This window comes from Accipiter gentilis, chromosome 25 (assembly GCF_929443795.1).
Source record: "Accipiter gentilis chromosome 25, bAccGen1.1, whole genome shotgun sequence".
In the NCBI taxonomy this organism is placed as follows: Eukaryota; Metazoa; Chordata; class Aves; order Accipitriformes; family Accipitridae; genus Astur; species Astur gentilis.
Window position 1 is genome coordinate 16631534 of NC_064904.1, and position 22028 is coordinate 16653561.

The 22028-nt window shown below is 40.1% G+C and overlaps 1 protein-coding gene across 1 annotated transcript in view; it reads right to left on the reverse strand.

The window, feature by feature from the left end:
- The window catches only part of MNAT1 (MNAT1 component of CDK activating kinase), a 126593-nt gene that overhangs the window by 87477 nt on the left and 17088 nt on the right, over positions 1 to 22028 (reverse strand). The window contains exon 2 of the mRNA XM_049828301.1: positions 1281 to 1433. Within this exon, the coding sequence (XP_049684258.1) occupies positions 1281 to 1433 (153 nt within the window). The remainder of the gene's footprint in view (positions 1 to 1280; positions 1434 to 22028) is intronic.

The window sequence follows — 22028 nt, forward strand, 5'->3', positions numbered from 1 at the left end:
AGACTGAAAATGCTACACAATTATCTTATTTCATATCAACAGACCATTCCAGAACTCATTTATCCAACTCTTGATAGCTGGAAAAAGTAAAAAGATGAAGGGACAACTGGCTAGAACATAGAGAGCCTCTGAAAGTCAAGACATGCAGGCTTTCTTCCCAAGAAAACATACAGCTGAGATTCTGCCTGCTCTGTGGACCAAGATACATGACACCCAGGAGTATAAAAATCTAATCCTGAGAACTAAGGCCAAATTTCAATTTGGGGACATTTTTTCTGCCTACTAAAAACTAATCTGGCAAATCCAAGTGGGCCAAGCATTTTATGTTTTCTGTTCTAACTACACTTCATTCTGTGTTTAGTCAACTAAGTTGACTTCATTCCAGTTAGACTTTTGTTAACTTCAGTAGACTTTATAATCAAACATCAAAATTATTACTGCTTTTCACATCAGCATCTTGGTATTCAACAATGCAATTCTGCCACATCTCAGCAACATCATGAGATTCATTTAGTATTGTACTAAGTCTTTAGATAAAGGCTGCCAAGCTTACAATTTACCTGCACGTTCATTTTTGCACACACAATTCTCTCCAGGTTTGTCATGTTCCATCAGACCCGCTTCTACCAAAACATCAACTGGTTCCCTTATTTTCCTTATAAAATGTTGTTTCTTAGCCACAAGGAGCAAGACGCAATTTTAGACCTCATTTATCTCAATTGCAAGAGCTTTCAAATCTACATTACAGACTAGTAACACAAGGCTTGTAAGGAAGCATTTCCACTAAAATTTCCACTAACAATTGTGAAGTAGAAAACAATGTGAACACAGCTTCTCTTTTATCCATTTTCATTTTGAAGGGAACTAGCCTTCAATTCTCAGAACAGGTCCCCAGGGAACAAACAATCAAGGTCCTGTTTCTTGCCCCACTCCCATGTTCACCCCCTCAAAGGCAAAGCTGCTGTAGTCATCAATATCTAATCATCTCCATTTAGGAGGCAAGTCTGTGCCAAAGGAGGCAACACAGAAACACCCAACATTTTCTAATGCTAAGCAGGAATCCCTCAAGGCTAAACTGAGAATTCAGCCCTCAGTTCTTGCATAAAATCAGATTCTCTGAAATCCCTCCATGTTAAATGGAGTCAAGTTTTATGGGTTGTCACTTTACAAAAAAGAAGAAAATTAATCTCCTCTGTACTACTGGAGGAGTCAGTCAGTTTTTTTAAATGGTGATCTATGAAATATAGCCACCTTCTGTTCTTTTAACTGGTGACACTCACATTTTCAGCACTTTCTTCCGTATTTCCACTTCCTTGTCAACAGCAGGATCCTCAAAGAGCTGTACCCTGAAGTTACTCTTCCGCAGAGGTGTATCGCACTCCTGGCAATTCCCAGCCCCTCTCACAAACAGCAGTTCCACACAGCTCTCACATCTGCACGAGAAAAGAAGGGGTATAAAGGCAGATACATATTAAACAGTAACTGAAACACAGGACTGTCCCCCCTTTTTGCTGTTTACACACGCACTATAAGTACACGGTACATCTCCCTTTGATCTCACTATTTCTTCAGCACCCAACAGTGGCAAGGAAGCAAGAGCTCTCCACCACAGCTGAAAGGAAACAATCCCAGCAGCACAAAAGCATTTATTCTACTTGCCCAAACAACTCGGCCTCTTTGCTGAGACTGAAAGTTAATCCAAACACAATGATGGGTTTTGCGTCAAGGGGAAGCTTGTTTATTGACACCATCAAACTCATTTCACATGGACCAGCCTGCAAGATCCTTATTTACTCTGAGCACTACCTTGCTGCACAAAAAGCGTCGTTTATTTTCTTGATGCCATTCACTGTGCAAAATACTATTCAGCACAAGCAGGGATACAAATCTTGCCTGCAGCCTTTAATGCTTCTACCAATACCACCATGGAGGAACTGCTATTACAAACCTGAGCTAAACTCCAGCCCAACACAGCTAAAAGAATTAAAATACCACTTTAACCAGCAACCAGCATTATGCAACTCTCCTGTGCCTTCTGTTAATACTTTTAAAATTGCACATAAAATATACTTTACACAGAGGCTGCACAGAAATAAACCAAAATACCTTTCTGGTTTTATTTCTTTTGTCTTAATGAAGATTTCAGATTTTAACAACATGCTTGCTGACCATTCAATTGGCACTTAATAAAGGAAGAACACACAACAAGAAAGTCCATTTTTTAAAAAGTACTTGGGTACTAATAATGTGCAAATTTCTAGCAGAGGACAACACCTGCTGCAGTCATTTCCTACTGCTGGGAGGCAAGGGGGTGTCTATTTATAGCTTTGCTATATTGAAGCCAAAACAGTTGTACATTAAGACCTAAGCTGTATTGTACCTTCACAAAGCCAGCACAAAAGCTAAACAAGCTAAGAGAAACAATACTGACATGGTTGCAAAGGATCTTAAACAAAACTTTCAGTCTGGTGACCTACCTCCAACTAAACTGGTTCCAGTACTTACAGAGGCAGAGCTAGCTAGTGCCAACCAGTTTTACCCAGCTTCTGTTTCCAAGATTAGAAAGTGCAAAACAAACGCAATTGTATTTTACAATTAAAAAAAAATTAGAGCAATTTCTTGTTGTTGCTAACACAAGTAGAACTTCAGTTTCAAAATGCATCTTGCACAGCAGCTGCCAATGTTAAAGAGCAAAGCCTGAATTTACTTGGACATTTTCCTGCTCCAGAATTCCTTTAGTTAGAAAACCAAGCACTTTTAAATACAATTCATTTGGGAAGGGAAAGATCAAATCTTTTAGCACACTAGGCCTGAAATTCAGAAGTTACAGGGACATCAACTCAAGAAGTATACTTCTTTATGAAAATAATTTAGCTCACCACTATGGGAGAAACAACACTCTATGCAAGAGAAGGCAAGGCAGGGAAAGGGGTTTTTCCTTCCTCCCCCAACCTGCCTGTGCATGCAACAGCCCGGTACATATGGACAGTTTCACTGTCTCCTTCATTTTGGCAGCTCATGCTGTTTAGATGTCTCTCTCAACACAGCAGCGGAAGCACAGCAAAAAACTCCCTGCCTCTTCTTTCCTATTTTTAAGTTATAGAAAAGGGAGTGTAAAGCTACAGAACTTGGCAGGTGGATCCAGGTGTTTGTATTGGTTTTTTTAATCATGGTATTGCCTAAGGACCAACAGAACAGGGTCTCCATGTGCAAGATATTATGCACCTGAAACTACTTCACTCCTCACGCCCCCCCACCTTCCCTAAATCAAAGACATTTCAAGTTTGCACAGGACTTGACTATGGAAAAAATACCTCCTTGGAAAAGCACTTCATACAATTGCCTCAATGCCTTTCCAAACTGGAACCAGTGTTTCTAAGGCTGGAAAATAGCTTTCCATACAAAAAAAGATGAGTCAACGCCTCACTATGGGAATCCCACATCAGGCGATCACATTCTCACACACTTATGCACATCCACCCTTATATTTATTCATAGATAATTCCTTCTGAATTCAAAAGGGGTTATATGGGACAAGTCAAGGGCAGACCTGGACTCTGTCCAAATCCTGCCTCCTCTCCATCTCCAGATAGATTTAATATACACAGTTAGATCCCAAGTTTACTTCCTAGCAGGTCTGTCATTCTTGCCCCCACAAACAGCAGCCACTTTCCCAGTGATGGCAAGAATGTCTGGTCACACAACTATTTCCACCTGATTCTCGAGGAAGGAAAAAAGCCACCTCCTGAATCCCTCTCAAACAAGTTCCTTCTGGTTTCACAGCAGACCACTAAAGTCAGAGCATATGCAAACACCAGGAAGGCAGATTTCACTAAAGATGGATTTAATAAATTATTTCATGTCTTGAAATCAAAGATTTCAAACCGTGACTTGAAAAAACTTTATCTTGTACTATAAAATTTGAAAATACAGCTTGACTTTTTAAGAGATGCAGCAATTTATGTGACCACCAAAGGTAACCCAAACCCATGCAACAGCCAGACATCCCGGACAGCACGGGACACGCCAACATCACAGCTGGCATTACAGACCTCCCTCCTGGCACACAGACCACATCAATTCAGGCAGTCCTTCCATTTCTTTGCAAGTCCAACTCTACCCCATTTGCCTTAGTGTAAGGACAGTCTGACTATGGAAGCAGGACATCATTCAGTGCATCTTTTATTGGCCAACGCATCACACATGGCTTTCCCCAAATGAGCAAAGCACCAAAACACCTGCTCAACTCCCCCTCAAATCATGGCCAAAACAGGTGGCCAAGTGTTTTCTTAAATTAGGAGCCTTAAATCAGTGATTTTTAATACGCATATGTATTCTGTATGCATACATGCTACGTATATAAACTAACGACATGTGCTCATACTTAAAAATCAGGTTTATGCATCTGTTCAAAACTGAATATGTCTGAAGACCACAGTTTCACATGAGGTCTAAACACTCGGGGTGTGATATTGCTGATTCTCCTCTTCACACTGAGATTGTATGGCCTCTGTGATCTGTATTCTATTTCACATATTCACTAAAAATTTTCATTACCTTTTGGATTTAAGCTTGTATCCTGAGAATAGGTAATCTGGATGAAGATATCAATAGAAAACGCCCAGGGAGTTGCACATGCATGGACAACAGGGGAAGACTATTAGTAATGTCACCAACAAAAGCAATCACAACAACTCCAGGAACAATAAAGTCTCCTGGTCTTCCACACCAGGATAATAAACATCAGTATGCTCATTTTCATGTCCACAGACACTGGTTTGATCTGTCTTGTTCTTCTCTTTCATCGCCATGAAATATTAAACAAATGGCTCAGTCTATAAGCAGTCTAGTACAACGCCACATTTTTGAGGAAAGCAAATAACAACGCATCTAGATGGTTTGGCACCATCAACACACAAATAGCACTGCATGCCCTCATGTCTGTGTTCAAGGACTTCAGGACCAGGAGCGTACTAAAAATGCTTTTGGTACACTGCAGAAAACAAGCAGACGTTCCTCTCCAGAAAACTTAGATATTTATCAACTAAATTACACTTACTGGAACTGACTGTTTTAGACAAAGTGTCTTCAAAGGGTACAAGATTTGTGCCCCATCCTGCATTCCCCACACATGCACGCATATACTTCATGGAGGGATGATGGCAGATAAGGCATCGAGCTTCTTGGACACTGAACGGATGAAAATACCTAACAACATTAGCATAGCTTGATGGTGCTGCTTACTTTTCTAGCTTGGCTGGCAAGAGAGCAAACAGAATAAAGGAAGAGCTATTTTCACAAGCAGGAGTACAAGATATCCTTTCTTTTAGAATTTTAGATTCTGCTGAGCATAGCAAAAATTTGCAGGACTTCAGATATGCACCCACTAATCATTTCAGAAAAAAAATATCGTTACGGCTTTTGCTGTTGACTAGGAATATTACAGAATGAGTTACTACCCTTCTTTACAAACGCTATTTTTAGTAGATATACCTATTAAATAGTATCAAATATTTAGAATGTTTAAGCCCCCCTTCTTCAGTTTTTATAACCAAGATGTTTCTGTTATTTAAAGTAACACACAAAACAAATGATCCTCTCTACTATGGAACAAACAGTTTAGATTAAAAAATAATAATACAGCCTTCAACATACAGCCAAGACCTGAACCACAAACAAATGGAATGGAAAGAATCAGCAAAAAAGATGTGTTTTCACTTGTTCCTCAATTCTGATGTCAGAGGGAAATTTACTTACAGAAATGGAATGACTCCTGATTTACAGCGAAGGAACATTAAAACCAACAGAAAAAACACACACGTGAGAAAGCTTACAGAAAAACAGCTAGATTTTTAAATCAAAGATGCTTTTAGAAACATTCACAGGCTTTTTGCTTAGCTTGGGTTACACAATTTTGTGTTCTTGTACAGAGATTCTTGAACTGAGACAAAAACAGCCCAATTTGGAGCAAGCAGCTGTCAAACCTGTTTATTTCACAACCTTCAGTACATTTAGCAAGTCCCCATAACCCACAGTGGTTTCTGCTACATAGCCAAGAGTTCATCTACTATTCGCAGTTGGCCATTGCAGGCATATTTTCTAGGTTGATGGACCAATAGGCATAGCCTAGAAGGCAGGTTCTTCTTAGAATCTGCAGCCAGGATGATCTCTGTGATCCAAAAACCTAAAGGAACTGAGCAATTTTTTTCCCATGTTACAGGTTAGGGATCAAAAGCTGAGGAAAGAGAAAGAAGTGTGACTGCAACGACACCAAACGCTTCTGAGAGCCTCAGAATACAGGAGCTTACAAGATCAGTAGCTCCCAGAGGAATAGGGAGGTGGAGACAAAAATAAGTCTTCTCCTTTTCACACCTCAACTTCAGGAACTCAGAAATCCTTATTCAAGCTCTTGCAGAAGCAGCTGCCTATGAGTTTTGTGCCATCTCTTCCCTCTCCACCAAATACAAGAGAGAGTTGGGAGAAGATGATACCGATTACTCTTTCCCTCTTCCTCTGTTGAGATTCTGTCAGGTCCTACCAATGGGGATCTTGCTGTTCTCACCTTTTAAGGAGACAACTTCAGAATGCTCGCAAAACCTTATTTGGCCAAAAACCCCGCCATGGGCTTGTCTTCAACTAGTAAATAAACAGGTTTCACAAGCAGCCTATGCACCATGCAGAGATGACGGCTCGTTACGGCAATAAGACATCTCATGTTTCAGGCAGAAATCACAACTATCAATCAACAGATGAGAATTTTTGGTTTATAAACACTGTTGATAGTCTATCTTCAGTTGTCTGCAGCTCCCCTCTGTTCAGCCCACAGTAACATGCACTGCAAGACAAAATCTCAGAGATTAAATTTGCTCATGGGTTTTTTTTCCCCAGAAGTATCAATACTCCAGAGAGCTGATCTTAACCCCTCCTTTAAACAACAAAACAAAAGACTCCAATGCTCTACCTTTATCTGTATTATGTCAATTCTCAGCATCATCTGCCAAGATGCTGAGCATGCAATCGTTCTTTTAGACTATTTATATCTTTTGGGAAAAGGATGCACGCACACACTTTTCTTTCATTTTTGTTCTGTCAGATGAGTTCTGCTCCATATTGCAGAAAGGAGGAGATTAAATGAGCCCAGACATCGCAAAAAATTTAGGTGACACTCAGCAACATTAACCCTATTTTCCAAACACCCATATACATACCCTGATACACAGACCGGTTCCATCTCAACTGCACTCGCCAGAAAGAAAACAGACCAGGTAGTGATTGAACTATAGCCTTGAATGACTGGCATTTTAAACAAAAAAAGACATACTGAGTCAATTAATAATAAACAGAAACATTTCCACCACCCATTGAGTTTCAACATCTCCATTACAAAACCATTTCAAGTGGCTTGGACCTGACAAGAGAGTTTGCAGCAAACTGAAACTTAGCTCACATTTACCCAGTACAGATGAGCTAGAAAAAAAATAGAGAAGAACCTTTTTATGGTGTTAACTCTGGATAGTATAAAGAAAATGTTTCTATAGGTATTTAAATAAAAGTGGTTCTTTGTGACATACTGCTGCCTAGTCAATTAAGCACACAATCATAAAAAAACATGTTTTACAGCACAATTATGTCAATTTGGTCAAACTACAGGCCAACACTTGACAGGCCTATTCTTGACACTTCAAGAGCAGCTGTGTGGCATTGAGAAATAAGTGTTTTCACAATGACTAGGCATACCAAAATCAACCAAGAATTTACCCAGTGTACCAGAACAACTACTTCAAATCCATTACAGTCTACTGGGTAAACACATGCACTAAAATAATAATTCGACTATGTCAATAACCCTTTTATTATGCTTTATTCTCTTTGAATAAGAACCTTTGCAAGTTTTCTTGGTTCTCAACAAAAATTAAACTGGGTAGCTATCAGGATTAGCAGCTGCTCACAGCACACCTCAACTTAAGACACAATTATGAAACTTCCCATGTCTAAAATGCAGAAACTGCACTTTTTTAGACATGATCCAGCTCAACATTGCCCATTGTCTCACAAGACAAACATACTTATAGTTAAGTTTAGGATCTCACACCGAACTCCATGCAAGACACATTGCTCCCTTCTCCTTCTGCACGCATTTGTTACCTCATGAGAAAGTCCTACACCATGGTGTGGGCTGAACTGCCCCCAAAGCTAACAGGTCTTACTAACTCAAGTATTTTGAGCATACACTTACTCAGTCTTATGAAACACCTGCATATGCCAGAAGTCACACTGGAAAAAACTAAAGCATAGACAACTGCAAATAAATGCTTTGGGGACCCAAAATAGTCACAACAAATCTTTCACTTGATCCGAAACAAGGCTTCTACCTTCTGTTCTGTACTTTCAACTCATTTTACAGTACAACGATGGCATGTGGGAGCAAGACAAGGAAATACGCTATACTGTAAAAGGAAAAAAAAAAACTTAAAAGGTATTTGTGGCATGATGGGATAACCTGACCACATTACTGAGGGCTTGTCACAAGACACTCCCATATTTTATGTCTAACCTCAGAAAGTAAGAAGATAAAAGTTGATAAGACACACATCTGTAAGAGAACCAGGCACATGACCAAGGTTTTCTATAAAAAACAGTGGTTTGGGGTCTCAATGGGAAACATGCAAGTGTTTAAAACACAAAAATCAAAACCTTTACTGATCTCTTGCAAACGTACCTGTTGAATGATCTGCATATGTTGGCTCATCTCTCCCAGGCTTTTGGGAGGAACTAAGCCAAATTTCTGCCATGAGCATAGGCTTGTATTTCACTTAAAGCATAAAAAGTACACAGTCCAGCTTCCTTAAGCTATTCAAATACAGAGATACAGTGTGGGTGTATGTACACACAATTAAAAACAACTGAAAAAGCCAGCCCATTGGAGCGATAACTGCATTGTCCATGTTCTGGATTGCTTTTAGAGCACCAACAGTGTTTTCAGAGCTATGTGTAATGAAGAACTGTCCCCTCTACCACTAAGCTTGCTTGGTCTGAAAAGACTGGAAGAACAATCTGCCATAACAAAGTGCTACATGGGAGCTCCTGCATAAAACTTGTTTTACGATACAATAAAATCAACCATTTCTTTCCATGTAATTTGTCAGAAATGAGTGACCAAACTCAAACGTTAAGACACAAACTCCCATTCTCATAAGTAGCAAAAGTCCTAACAACCTTCAGTTTATATATGCAGCCCAGGAACACCAAAATTGTATTTCTACATGTTAAATCAGCACCAATGCCAAAGAAGCTGCTCTAATCTGCCTTCACACTGCCATACACTGTCCTTGCCCTGCTGTCCTCTCCCGCAGGCCAGAAAAACATTTGTGCAGCCACATGGTTATTTGCTGGGTTATTTTCCAGCCAGATGAACTCTCCCATTTGGTTCACCACATGGTTCACAAATGCTTTTACCAGCACATAGCAATGGGCAAAGTGAAGGTAGGAATGAGCAGCCAGGGTGAGAAACCTGAAGCGGGATGTTGTCAAATATAAAATCCCAGGCAAAACAAGCGTATCGCACCACTATCATGAAAGTCTTGAAAGACAGACTTGTTTAAGACCCATTCATTAGGGAAGCTGAAGCACAGAGAACAGGGACTGTGTTTAGTACCGAACAATGCAGCTAGGTGCCCAGCAGCATGGGTAGGCACTTTTGTAAACACCCCTACATACCTACACAGCTTTGCAGATCTGCCCTCAAAGCGGAACTAGGAGAACCCTCAAGTGAACTCCAAGTCCCAACAAGATGAGCAGCCAAACTTCCTGCAGACTTCAGACAGGTTAGGACATCCCACAAACAATGCTCCCATTCAGGCAGCTTCCACCTGTGTATTGACACCGAGAGGGCTTCGCCAAAGGGAGATACCCCAACTGCTGACATGTCTGTGACAGGAGCACCAGCACAGCTGGGCTGCAAAGCAAGGGAAGAGGACGGCACCACAGCAGACCACCTCTGAACAGCTTAGGCTGATGTAGGATCACATCCTCAAGAACTCCGGCAATAGCAGACCCTCTGCAGCATTCAGCACGGTCTTTACAAACTGTGTAATAACATCTGAGGCAAGACAACTCCACTCTAGAGAAATACTTCCTCTGGAAGAGGGCTCCTCACCGGTGTTGATGGAACTAACCACAGTAAATCAAACCTGTGGAGATGCCCAGCATGGCCAGGGACCCCCACTGAGGTCCTTTCAGTCTGAACAAGACCCCAGAACTAAGTTACCAGGAATAATCACTGGGTGGGAGAGTATAAAAAACTGTTCCTCTCTTACCACACTCTGGATTCAACAGCACTCGATGCTGTTTATTAAAAATTGTCCTTCCCTCTTACAAAGCTTTTATGACATACTCAGCTATTTTAGCTTGATCCAAAAGTATAAGGAGAGGGAACACCACTCAAAAGCCATCCATCGTTATTTCAGGGTACCCTGAAAGCTACTTGATCGACACTATTTGATCGACACACCTCTAAGAAAGGTGAGCTGAAGCACAGTTACAATGCAAGAATACAAGAACAGGTAGGATAGCAGACAGAGGATAAAAAGTATTTTTCAGAACTGCTAAAAATAAGAAAGTCAAAAAGCATGTCACATTATTTCAGAATATTTTAAACAAAGCATACAAGATTACTTTACAGGCAAGTCCTTCCACAACAGGAACGGAAGGCAATACAACTGAACAAAACAAATTCATGCATTTGAAACAAGTTACAAAGTCACTGGGAGCTCATCATTTAAAAAGCACCAAGGCAAGAAAGAGACACTCCTATACCAATTAAATAGTAGCTCACTGTCCCTCTGCAATGTGATGCAGTCATGAAAAGGCACATGCAACCCAAGAACGTATCAGAAGAGCTGCTGCTGTCAGAAAGACAAGAGTTACCAGCAGGATGTAAGGAGACTTCACCTGAAATGACATGTGCAGTTCTGGTCACTCATACTCAAAACAGATGAGCTCACCCTATAAATACAGCTAACGGCAACTAGGAGGATCACAAGATTGGGAAGATTGGCTTACCAGAGGAGAAACAGCAGAAGAAGTTACTTACACTAAAACACCACTGGTCCAACCAGTAGTATAAAAATTTATACTGGAAATTGTAGTTCTCACCAGCCACAATAGTGAGAGTCTGGAACCATACCCAAAAGAAGTAACAGGGCAAAAACTAGTTTAAAAATGAAGTTTTAGAAGCTCACAGGAAGGATTTGATAACCTGATTGTCTTCAACAGGTAACTAGATTTGATAACCTAGAAGGTGCCTCCAGTCCTATCTATGGTCCTGGCTACGTGCTCTAAATTCTAAAACCCTGAGACAACAACAACTCAGGAAGAAAAATTTTAAAAGGACAGAGGAAAGCTACTTTTGGTGAAAATACTGGAATATTACATGCATCCTTGAATACTGAAAATTTTTTTCAAAGAACAACATGCATGGCACAGATGTTCTAGCATCTACTCCTTCTGCCCGTAACAGAAATAACTCCTAACCATCAGTCTAAAGCAGTCTTTCATAAATTACACAGATTCATAGTCTTTTATCAATAACCAATTGATTTATCTTATCTGGCATAAACCATCGTATGTATATGTCTCAGAGGTCCAAACTTGATTCACTTTGGATCAATTTTTTCACCTTGTGGAAAAAGAGAAAAGGTAAAATCATACCATTCTGCTTGCCTTTAATAGCACAGAAGAAAACTGGAGAGTAAGCATTCTCAGCTTATTTCAGATAGTACATGTAATTTAATATGGATATATATTCTACTAGCATGTAAAAAAATCTTCTGGTAGCAAATACCTATTAGCTGATGCGTACTTCTGTATACCTTGTACCACACCATGCCTTAACTCAGAAGTAAAAGGAGCTTAGATGAACGACTTCTGTGCAGCAATAGGTGGTGGTCATGACTCAACACATGATCATTCCTGTCTCTTATCAGTTCAACACGGCCTTAGGGAACAAACTGCTTCTCAAGACTGCTGGCTTTTCAGGGAGACAGACCAAAAGCACCAGTAGCCTTTGAATACTGAAGACTCAGTAGTAGCTTTGTAGTTGAAAGCACCCCAGTTTCCCAGACTAGTGTAGGTAGTATTACATCATATCCCAATTCCCTACTGGAATTTCAATTGATTGGGGCATTATTTATTTCCCGCCCTAAAGCACCATTTAGAATGACTTGCTAAATCTTTGTTGCCTTTACTATTACAATTTTAATAGCTGGATGTCAGAGAGGGAAGAATGATCTCTATGCAATCCTTAAATACCTTACAGAGCGGAGTCTAAATTATTCTTAACATTAAGTTGCAGAAAATCTCATCAGAAGGAAGAAAAACAAACAAAAAACCCAACTCAATAACATTTTATTGCCATCTTTCATCCAAATACAAACTTAATCCTTAAATAAGTAAGCCTGGGCAAGTATCTTTTAAAAAGAAAGACTGGCATTTTAGAAAAAGAAAAATCCATTTGCAAAGAGTGAAAGATGGGTGTATTTCTATTTTTGAAAACATAGGAAAAAAAATCTTTGACATGCAAAATACGTATAACAAAAAATCTAACAAACCATTCGGGGCCTGCTGAACAAGTTCCTGTCAACGTAATCACACACAGAAGCAGGGGTACAAGGGACCCCTGGGGTCATTCCCTGCATTTCTACAGAGCCATGCATTACACTGTCCAGAGAATGTGCAGAACATTTGCCCCAAATGTGCCATGGGCTACACAGAGCTCTGCAACCCAGCACTAAGGTTTTGACAAATCTACTTGTTTTGTAACCCAAAAAAGTTAAAGATGTAAAGAATGAACCCAAAACCAAGTAAGGCATCTCTTGTTGCAATGGATCACTTATTTAGGAGTGTCCATGTTAAAGACCTTATGCCTAAAGCTCATTTGCGTCTTATCACTTCCCAGAGCCAGCACTTTTGATCCACTAATGATCTTTAGCACCACAGGCACCTTGTCATGCTCTGTGGCTGCAGTCTCTGAAACTGTAGCACTAATAAATGCAAGTTACTAGAGTTACAAGTTTAGTTTTAGTTTCTATAACCCAACAGGTTTTTATTACATTTTCTTGAAAAACTTCTTTATCTTACCAATCTTCATTTCCACCAATGTAAGTGTAAAGGAGATATTAATTAGCAAATCCTAACAGTAGCAATTCAAACAGCTTCCCTGCCTCTCTAGTCTCATTTGGGAATCTCCTACTTCCTACCAATTTTTAAGGGTCATTCCTCACTCCATTTTCACATAATCCCTAAACAACCGTTATCACATCTTTTCTCAGCATGAGATAAAATATAGACTGTGCTTCATAAACAGTGGAGACCTTAAGATTACATTCTTGGTAGGACACAGCATGATAAATATTTCAGGGGTGTCTTGAAATACCCTACAATATACAACACGTGACCAGTGAAACAATCTCAAAAACAAGTATGTTTTGCCTTATTACAAAAAGAAAGGAAAAACACACCAAAACCTCCTCCCCTCACCCCACGCTGCCCATTGAGCAGGTCAGATTGCAATTTCCTTTTTAAGGGTGGCAGAGATCCTGAACTACTTAAAGCCTAGTAGGGAACATTTTTTTGCATTGTAAATTTAACCATTTAAAAAAAAAAAAAACAAAACCAAAACTTTCTCCTCGAGCTGAAAAATAAACGGCAATTGCTATTTTAGTACACTAAACCAGTTGGTGAACATCACACAAACTTTCTGAAGTCAAATTGTAAGGTCACATTCAATGCAACTACTTTTAGAGGAAGGTATTGAACAAAAATAAGGACGTGTGTCAGACCTTCATTAGCTATGCTGGCATCTCAACCATTTCCTACAGATTGTAGGGAATAAAAATCCAGCCCTGTTTCAGTGAAATTATAGTCCTGTTTGATAACCTGTGACGCTACCTCCAAGTAAGCAAATGCATTACTCGCCACACCAAAGACATAACACAAACTGTCCTCTCAAAGTTGCAGCACATTTCAAATAATTTTATCATGATGAACATTTGTGATGCATATTCATTCTTTTAATATTTGTTAGTAGGAGAGACAACAAGGAGAATCAGTTGCACAACGCAGGAGCAAGATGCAAGACAACATGTATTAATGAAGGATCAAAGGCAAAAGAAAAATAATAATTCTATTTTAGCAAAATAAATTAAATTCTTGTTTGTATTGATGTCAGTACTTGTTATGTCACAAACTGCACAAAACAGAACACCCTGGTGTAGTTACTCAGCAGTGGATGCAGACACCAGGACAAGAGACTGCAGAGGACGTGGGGAGGATGACACACAGCTGTCTCCCCACACTGGCAAGCTGATCATGATCGAATTGTTGCCAAACAATTTGAAGTCAGATAAATATCCACAAATCTGTTGTTCATTACGTGGAGTTCCTCCCGTGCATAAAAATGAAACTCAGAGCACAGATCTGTTGGGTGTTTGTGTATGGCTTGTTATTTGTGTGCGAGAATAGCTTGGGAGAAGTATTTTTGAATGCCTGTTTTAGCATAAACCCCACCTGCCACCCTCTGTAGAACTGGTCCAATTTATTCATTTTGCAGAAGAGTTTTGTTCATTCCAATCTCTGCGTAACATTAAGTGAAAAAAAGTTCTCAAAATTTCCATTCACTACTTCAGCTGCAAATATTATGCAGACAACCAAAACCCACCATTATCAACAGCTACAGTTTTATGCTGCATGGCACCATAGCCCACCAGTCCCACTGATTAAGTAAAGAGCCACTGAAAACAAGTAAGAAAGTGGAAATCTGGCCCAAGATTCAGATGATCAGTTCCAGACAATATTTGAGCTTATCTGTTTTATCCAAACAGCAGCTGAGAAGCATTCAACAATGCTGCAGGTTCTCTCATAAACACCACACTGCTCCATAATTATACAGGATCTGCGTGAGTATTCAGAAGCGGCATTTATTTAGGCTCACGACAGCTGTATTAAAGCCATGCATAATGAACATTGTTCCTGGTCTGAGAAACAGTGAATAGTATTTTCCTTATCCATATAAATCACAGACAATAAACGCTTGATATCATCTAGTGCCAATAAGGCAGTCAAATTAAAACAAATCAGGAGAGTATACCCTTGAGCACATAACTCTAGGAAGACTGAAAGCCTTTGAACACAGAATTTTATGCTTTTTATATGCTCCTAGCCTCACTGAAATAAGCTTATACACAATAATGAAAAGGATTTCTTCATCCACCACAACCCACTCAAAAAAAAAAAAAAAAAAACAAAACAAAAAAAAACACATCTATTTTACACATGAATTTTTGATTCTGCAGACCCTCCAAAAAAGCAGTAGCCACTAGCAAATTCCATTATGACCAGCAGATTGGAGGACCCAGTAAAGAAACCCAAAAAAGCAAAGGACAGGTTTTTCAGAAAGCAATGATCCCTCCAATCACTGACATTTTGGAGGTGCCCACTTAACTCTGACCACGTTTAATCTTCTTGGCCAAAGCAAACTGCATATGTGCAAGATATAAAATTCTCTCTAATCAAAAATGAATCTCTAAGGAGACCCCCAGACTGTGAATTATCTACTCCCACCGTTTTATGGAACTATGTATTACTATGAATTATTCAGCTCAATCCTGCAAGTTTAATGCACAAACTGTCCTTGATGTCCAACAGGGATAACCTGGGCAAACAAGGCTCCTTCCATCAGGGCGTAGGGACTAGTTTTCACAACAGTTGTATGGAATCTGAATTTTTTCAGATTTAAGAGCATGAGCTCAGTGCTGTGACACACATTTGGGTAGGTGGTTACTTGTGTGCTAAGGACCAGGACTGTTCTGTAATATGCTTACACAGACAACTTTTCCCATGTAAGGGTTCGCTCCCTCCTTTATAGATAAGACTAGCACCTAAAAAAAATAAAGGTCCTTCTCTGATTCAGTTTAACTGCTGTTACTCACAAGTGCAAGACCTTTTGCCACAGTCCATCCTTGCAAGATAAAGTCCTTCAACTCATTACCAATACCTATGATTAGCAGTCTACTTCATTTAAATCCATGCTCCTGCTATTTATAGTACAATTTTAGTGGAGTTCTCTAAAGCTCTCAGATCCCCAGGAACTTAAGCCGCTTTGTTAACTTTGCAACGTTTATCTAAAGGGCAATTCAAGCTGCTTCCACCCTCTAAAACTACATGCAACATTTTGGATAAAGGTATAAGGTGTTCTACTGTTAACCAGCATTTTCTCTAAGAAACATTACAATGCTACAGAAGAGTGACCATCTTGCCTACTTCCATGAAGGACATAAGCCAAATTTACCAGGCAAAATTTTAAAAAGGGATCCAAAGATAAGGAAGAGATGGGTTGTTTGTAGATACTGAAGATTGCACCCTGGCTATTGCAGCTATCATGCTCTCAACACTTAAACCCTGAGCAGTTACAGGCTGCTGTTCATGAGTGACAGTGCCATTGCGCAACAGAAGTCTTTGAAAAGCAGCTAAAGCCTTTTGCATTTACAGCCTATCAGCCTACCCAGAGCAGAAAACACCATACTGGGCGTTTTCCTTGGAAAACCCTGTAAAACAAGTTCGGTGACACCCACTGCAGCACGACCTGAATCCAGTGTACAAAGTTAACCAGTCTAACAAAATTCCGCAGTAAAAAACATGCTACGGTTGGTCATGAAAATCACAAAGATCAGGCCACGTTCCCAAGATGACTGAACACAAGATAGAAACACACACACCTCTGTGTAGTGGTGACGCATAACCATTGCCTGCTGCCCTAGCATTACCACTTTCACTCAGCAATCTAGTTAACTGGAGCAGGGGGGATGTCAGCCCCAAAACTGGAACCATCACCCTACGCTATTTAGCTTGCCAACAAAGGTTGACAGGTTCATTAGAAATAAATAAATGTGTAAATTAAGTCAGTGATCCTAGGGACGTACATAAGATTCTCCCTTCTCTTCCCTTCTTTTAGGAGGCCTTTACATGTCACCTTATGCTTTGTGCTGTATCAACACCACCACGACATGCTGAGTCTTCAAAATCATTTTGTATTAAAAAATAGAATACATGACTCAGATGGTTTAAAGATGTATATGCTTAGTCAAAAAAATACTCCACCCCAAAATATCACCTCTAATAGCAATTTATATTATAGTTTCCAGAACTGCCAAGTACTTGGCTGCAAAACTTTTAAGCAATGGAACTGAGGCACCTGTGAAATACTGGTTGGTTTGGGGGGGTGTTTTTTGTTTGGTTTTTTGTTGTTGGGGTTTTTTTTCTTTTTTAAGAACTACAGAAATCAGCATTATTAAACACCCGAAAGGAACTTCCATGCTGATGGGCCCTTATATAAATTTATTGCAACTGAATACCAAGATGATAAATTTTTACCTTTTATCTGAAGGTGCTCCCATGGAAGAAAAACTTTCTCCCCCATAAAGGGGTATTTCCTGCTGGTCATTGCCTCTTATCTGGTTACTGAAAACCTTGACAATACTGATTCACACATACTCACTTCTCAGGGCAGCTGCCCTCAACCACACGGATACAATCACACTCAACTGCTACCCAGACTGTATACGTGGAATTAAATCTCAGTCAAATTCACATAGGCTTTAAATGATAAAGCGTTAAAACTGTGGGAATGCGTATAGCAGAGGCAGCTTAAATATAATGCTGTTTAATTGCAAAAAGATGTGAATGCACTAATAAGATAATAGTATGTTTTGGTTCTGCTAACTAGGCAGCACTTGTCACGCTGGGCACAAAGTCAAATAGTTCAAACTGTCACCAGCACCTGCATCGTACCCCCACCTACACAGCAAACAGTTCACAGTGAAATACAAACCCATGTGATTTCTGCTCAGCAGCTTTTAGCAAAACCAGATTCAAGTGAAGCTAAATGGTCCATTAAATGGCCATGCCAAAAGAAGTTACTTGGTTTTTACAATATACAATTAAGTCACTTTTTCCATCCCCGAGATACCTAATTTAAGAGGCATGTTCAAACTCAATACTTCATCATAGTTAAGTTAAAAATGTGCGTATAAGCTGTAAACTGTTGCTTAGCCATTCATTCTCAGACATAACATGTCAAAATATGAACATGTTCAGATCTTTTTTACTATGAAAAAAATCTGGCCTGATCTTTCAGGCAGCTACTACTGGAGAGGCAAGCTGGCTTCACTTGGGGAATGGGATTCCTCTGGGAATCTTTCTCTGGGAACAGAGGTCTCAAAGAAGGAGAGGAAACAAAACCTCAATATTTGGTGGACTTCAAGGAGGTCTTGGATTCAGCTCCATATGCTTATTTGAACAGTCCCACAGGTATCACCAGTAAACAAAAACTGTTCATTACTGTTTTCAAGATTAGGCCCCTCAAGACAGTTGCCTACTGAAAGCAAACAAACAAAAAAACCACTACACAGAAAGGAGAAAAGGAAATCAAAAGACAGATCCAGACATTTGGGAGAATGCTTATTACATGCATTGCATAATTCCCATATAACTGGAGTTTTTGCTTTCCCTAGCAACACAGTGTGGATGTAGGACTGCCCAACAGTCCCCTCTGTAAGCAGCCCTAGCAGCGAGGCCATGCTTACACTGAATATTGTAGAAAACTCGTCAGGAACTGCTTTTCACTTGTTCTCTGCTACAGACAAATACTCATGAGCCTTTCAAAAACAGAGGCTATAAAGAAGTAATAGATTATTAAAGGCAAACTTGAATGCTCTTTCAGAAAAGTGAGAGCCTAAACTTGACATAAAACTCGGCACAACAGACTGCAACCCTGCCCTGTTCCATTCGCCAATACCACCCCTGAAAAAAAGTTATCTTTTTCCTGTTCTGCAGGAATGACTTGTCAACCACCAAATTCACATATAGCAGAAAAATGAGAACAAGAACCGCATTGCCAAAAGGACTGGTCCAAGACATGGAGCCTTTCATTCCCTGTTCTGGAGTCGGAAGCATACATATTTGGGCAAAAGTACCAAAAATACAAAGACACTCACTCTTAGTTGTCCTTCCTGAAGATCACCCTGCTGTAAAGGTCACGCAGCAGAAATGCTTCCTCTGTATTTCACAGGTTGCTGATGCCACCTGGGGAAAATGCGTCAAGCCAGTCACTCCCAGAGCATTAAGAAAAACCGGTTACAAGACAAAAGCCTTCCTCAACTTTGAGGAGTGTTTACAAACGTGATGAATGCCAGTGTGTCCTAGCATGCCAGCTTGAAAATAAGTCAAGCACCTGGCCCTCAGCACAAAAGGCTGACTCACCTGCACAGCATCTATTATCCTCTGAAAAGACCCCAAGTTTAGCACTCCAAGGACACAAAGTACTTTCAGGAGGCTAACAGGAGCATGACTTTTCCTCCTTTTTTCCACCTGCACATACCACAGATCAAAGTTGTGGGATGACTTCCCCAGTCAGGGGACAAAGATGACCTGCATACTTGAGATCACTCTCCCATATTGCACAAACACCTACTCCACTCCAAGGGGGGGAAAGAGAAACAGCATAGAGATTACAAACCATGAATACAGCCACTGATTGCTTCAACCTAAGCTCCATGAAGCTCCAACATCAGTGTTAGTCCCCACCCCATCCTGCAGCTCCACTGAAAAATAATGCATAAAACTGAGCAAGCACTTTAACAAGAGACATTCTGTATCAACTATGTCAGGAGGAAATTGTGCTTTTCTTGTTCCCACTATATCTTCACCTTCCCTGCTCAAATTTGTTTGCTTTTTAGACTACGGCTAATTCAAGGATCTTTCTTTTCCCTGTACGGAACTATGAGTTGGGACTCATGAAAGGCCTTCTGGCTACTACCAATGTCAACATTGCTCAAAAAAAAAAAAAGTGAGAAGAGAAAAAGCAGCTTGGTGATGACAGTTGTGATGCATCAAATATCAAGCTTGCTTCATTGTCATTCCCACTACCATCCAAACAGATTTTGCTTTGTATTATCTTCACTTTATGTAGAGAAGAAAAATAAGCAAAATGAAAACCATCACTCTTACCAAGTACCATATTGTGCAGTGACCATCCTCCCGAGTAATATCTCATACCAGCTTTCCATTCACACTGGTGACAATGCTAGAAGGCCACTGTAAACCACATCCCCCTGCCCAAGCTTTTAAAAGACTACGAAAAGATCTGAATGAGAAGAGATCTGAAAACTCTCCCCTATTTCAAAGGGAAGTTGTATCCTCCTCAGCATGGCTCTTTTCAAATTGCAACACTTCCAGTAATCCACAAGTGATCCTTTTATTCTCAGGAACATAAACTTTACATAACATGAAGAGACAGTTCCTTGCAACTTGTTTAAGCTAAATCTAAATCCAAGCTATACGGTGTTTGAGCAAAAGGAAAACAGAGCCTCTGCATGCTCAAGCTGTCAACTAAAACAAACACCTTAACTCCCACAGTATGTATTGGGGAAATCACGTGGGATCATCTGAGATCAAAGTTTTTTTCTGCATGGCTGCCACACACCTACGTGGCCACTTTATGCTGCAAGACAGCACTCTCCTGGCACAGCACTGAAGTTATCAACAAAGACACATACAAGTACCTAATACAGAGATTTATTTATTTATTTTTACTGGCACCACATACAGCTACTACAAGTGCAAGGTAGAGTCAAGTCCTAGTACCCATACAACAGCACACATGCCCAGGAGCAGTACAAGGAGCTAATTCAGCTGGTAACTAGTCTAAACCCTTAAATGGATCACCTCCCTGAACTGGTTCACCATTCAGTGCCAAAAAAAAGGGTAGGAACACAAGGATGGGACAGGCATGTGACACAGGGAACAAACGCCTGGACTTCAATTAGCTGGAGTAACCATGGAGACTCAAGTGGAAGTCAACACACACATGTAGCCAGTAATTTTATTTTTTTTTTTTTTAACCAAACCACTGCTTATCTTTTCTTCCTGTCACCTTTATTCATAAAAGGCACAACCAGTGATGTCTGATGTCTTCACATGCAAAGCATATACCAAGGCCAGTCACAAAGCTGGTATGTGCTAGAAGCACAGTGCAGGAACAGTCATAACATTTTGAGCACAAGCCATAACAATTCCACTGAAAGGGCACGATCACAGATGTTTGACAAAGTGCAATCCTTCTGTTCATGATTCAGCTTAAAACTGCATAGACAAAACCTGCATGTGAAGGTGCATGGCTGCTGAGGCATCTCAGAAAACACACAGAGGACTCACAGAAAAGACACACAGGGGGCAGCTGCACAACAGGTTTTCTCCGGTGGCAAAACAGACCTTGCTGCTGTGTATCCCCATCTCCTCCCTGTACCTGCACTGGCACCGCAGCTTGCTGCCCCTCAGATGTGCCGATATAACCATGTATGAGGCTGGACAATAAAGCATAACAGAAAAATGAATCAAGGGGGGGGAAAAACAAAGCAAAAAAACCCCCATGCCCCTAACAACCCCACTTCTTTTGAAACTCTACTGTTTCTTTTTACACCCAGTTTCCTTTCCCCCAGGACCAGAACTTCAGTTTTAATCTTGCTCAGTAGCACTGAGATGATCCAGTGGATTATCTGCCCAAACACTAGGTTGCACAAATCACCAGTCATCTATGACCTCAAGGTTGCAACACAAAATAAAACCTCTAAAAAACTCTAAAACTATACTGCAGAGCAAAGCTGAAATATAATTACCTTAACTAACAAATACCCTTTTCTGGAACACCCAACAGCTATTCATAGGATTGGCACAGTCCAAGTTTAACACTTTTCGTTACAAGGCTGTCAAAAGGCTAGTTTTGTTTGCTGTGGAAGTGGGTTGTGTGTTTGAAGATGAAGGGTAGATGAGAAAAAAGTTCTAACATTCCCCTTATAGCACATTTCAAAATTTAGAGATCCTTGTAAAACCATGATTTTTCTCATCAGTAAGATAGAGGTAGCAATGCTTTTATATCACAGGAGAAATATAGGCATAAAAGGCTGTATATCAAGAGA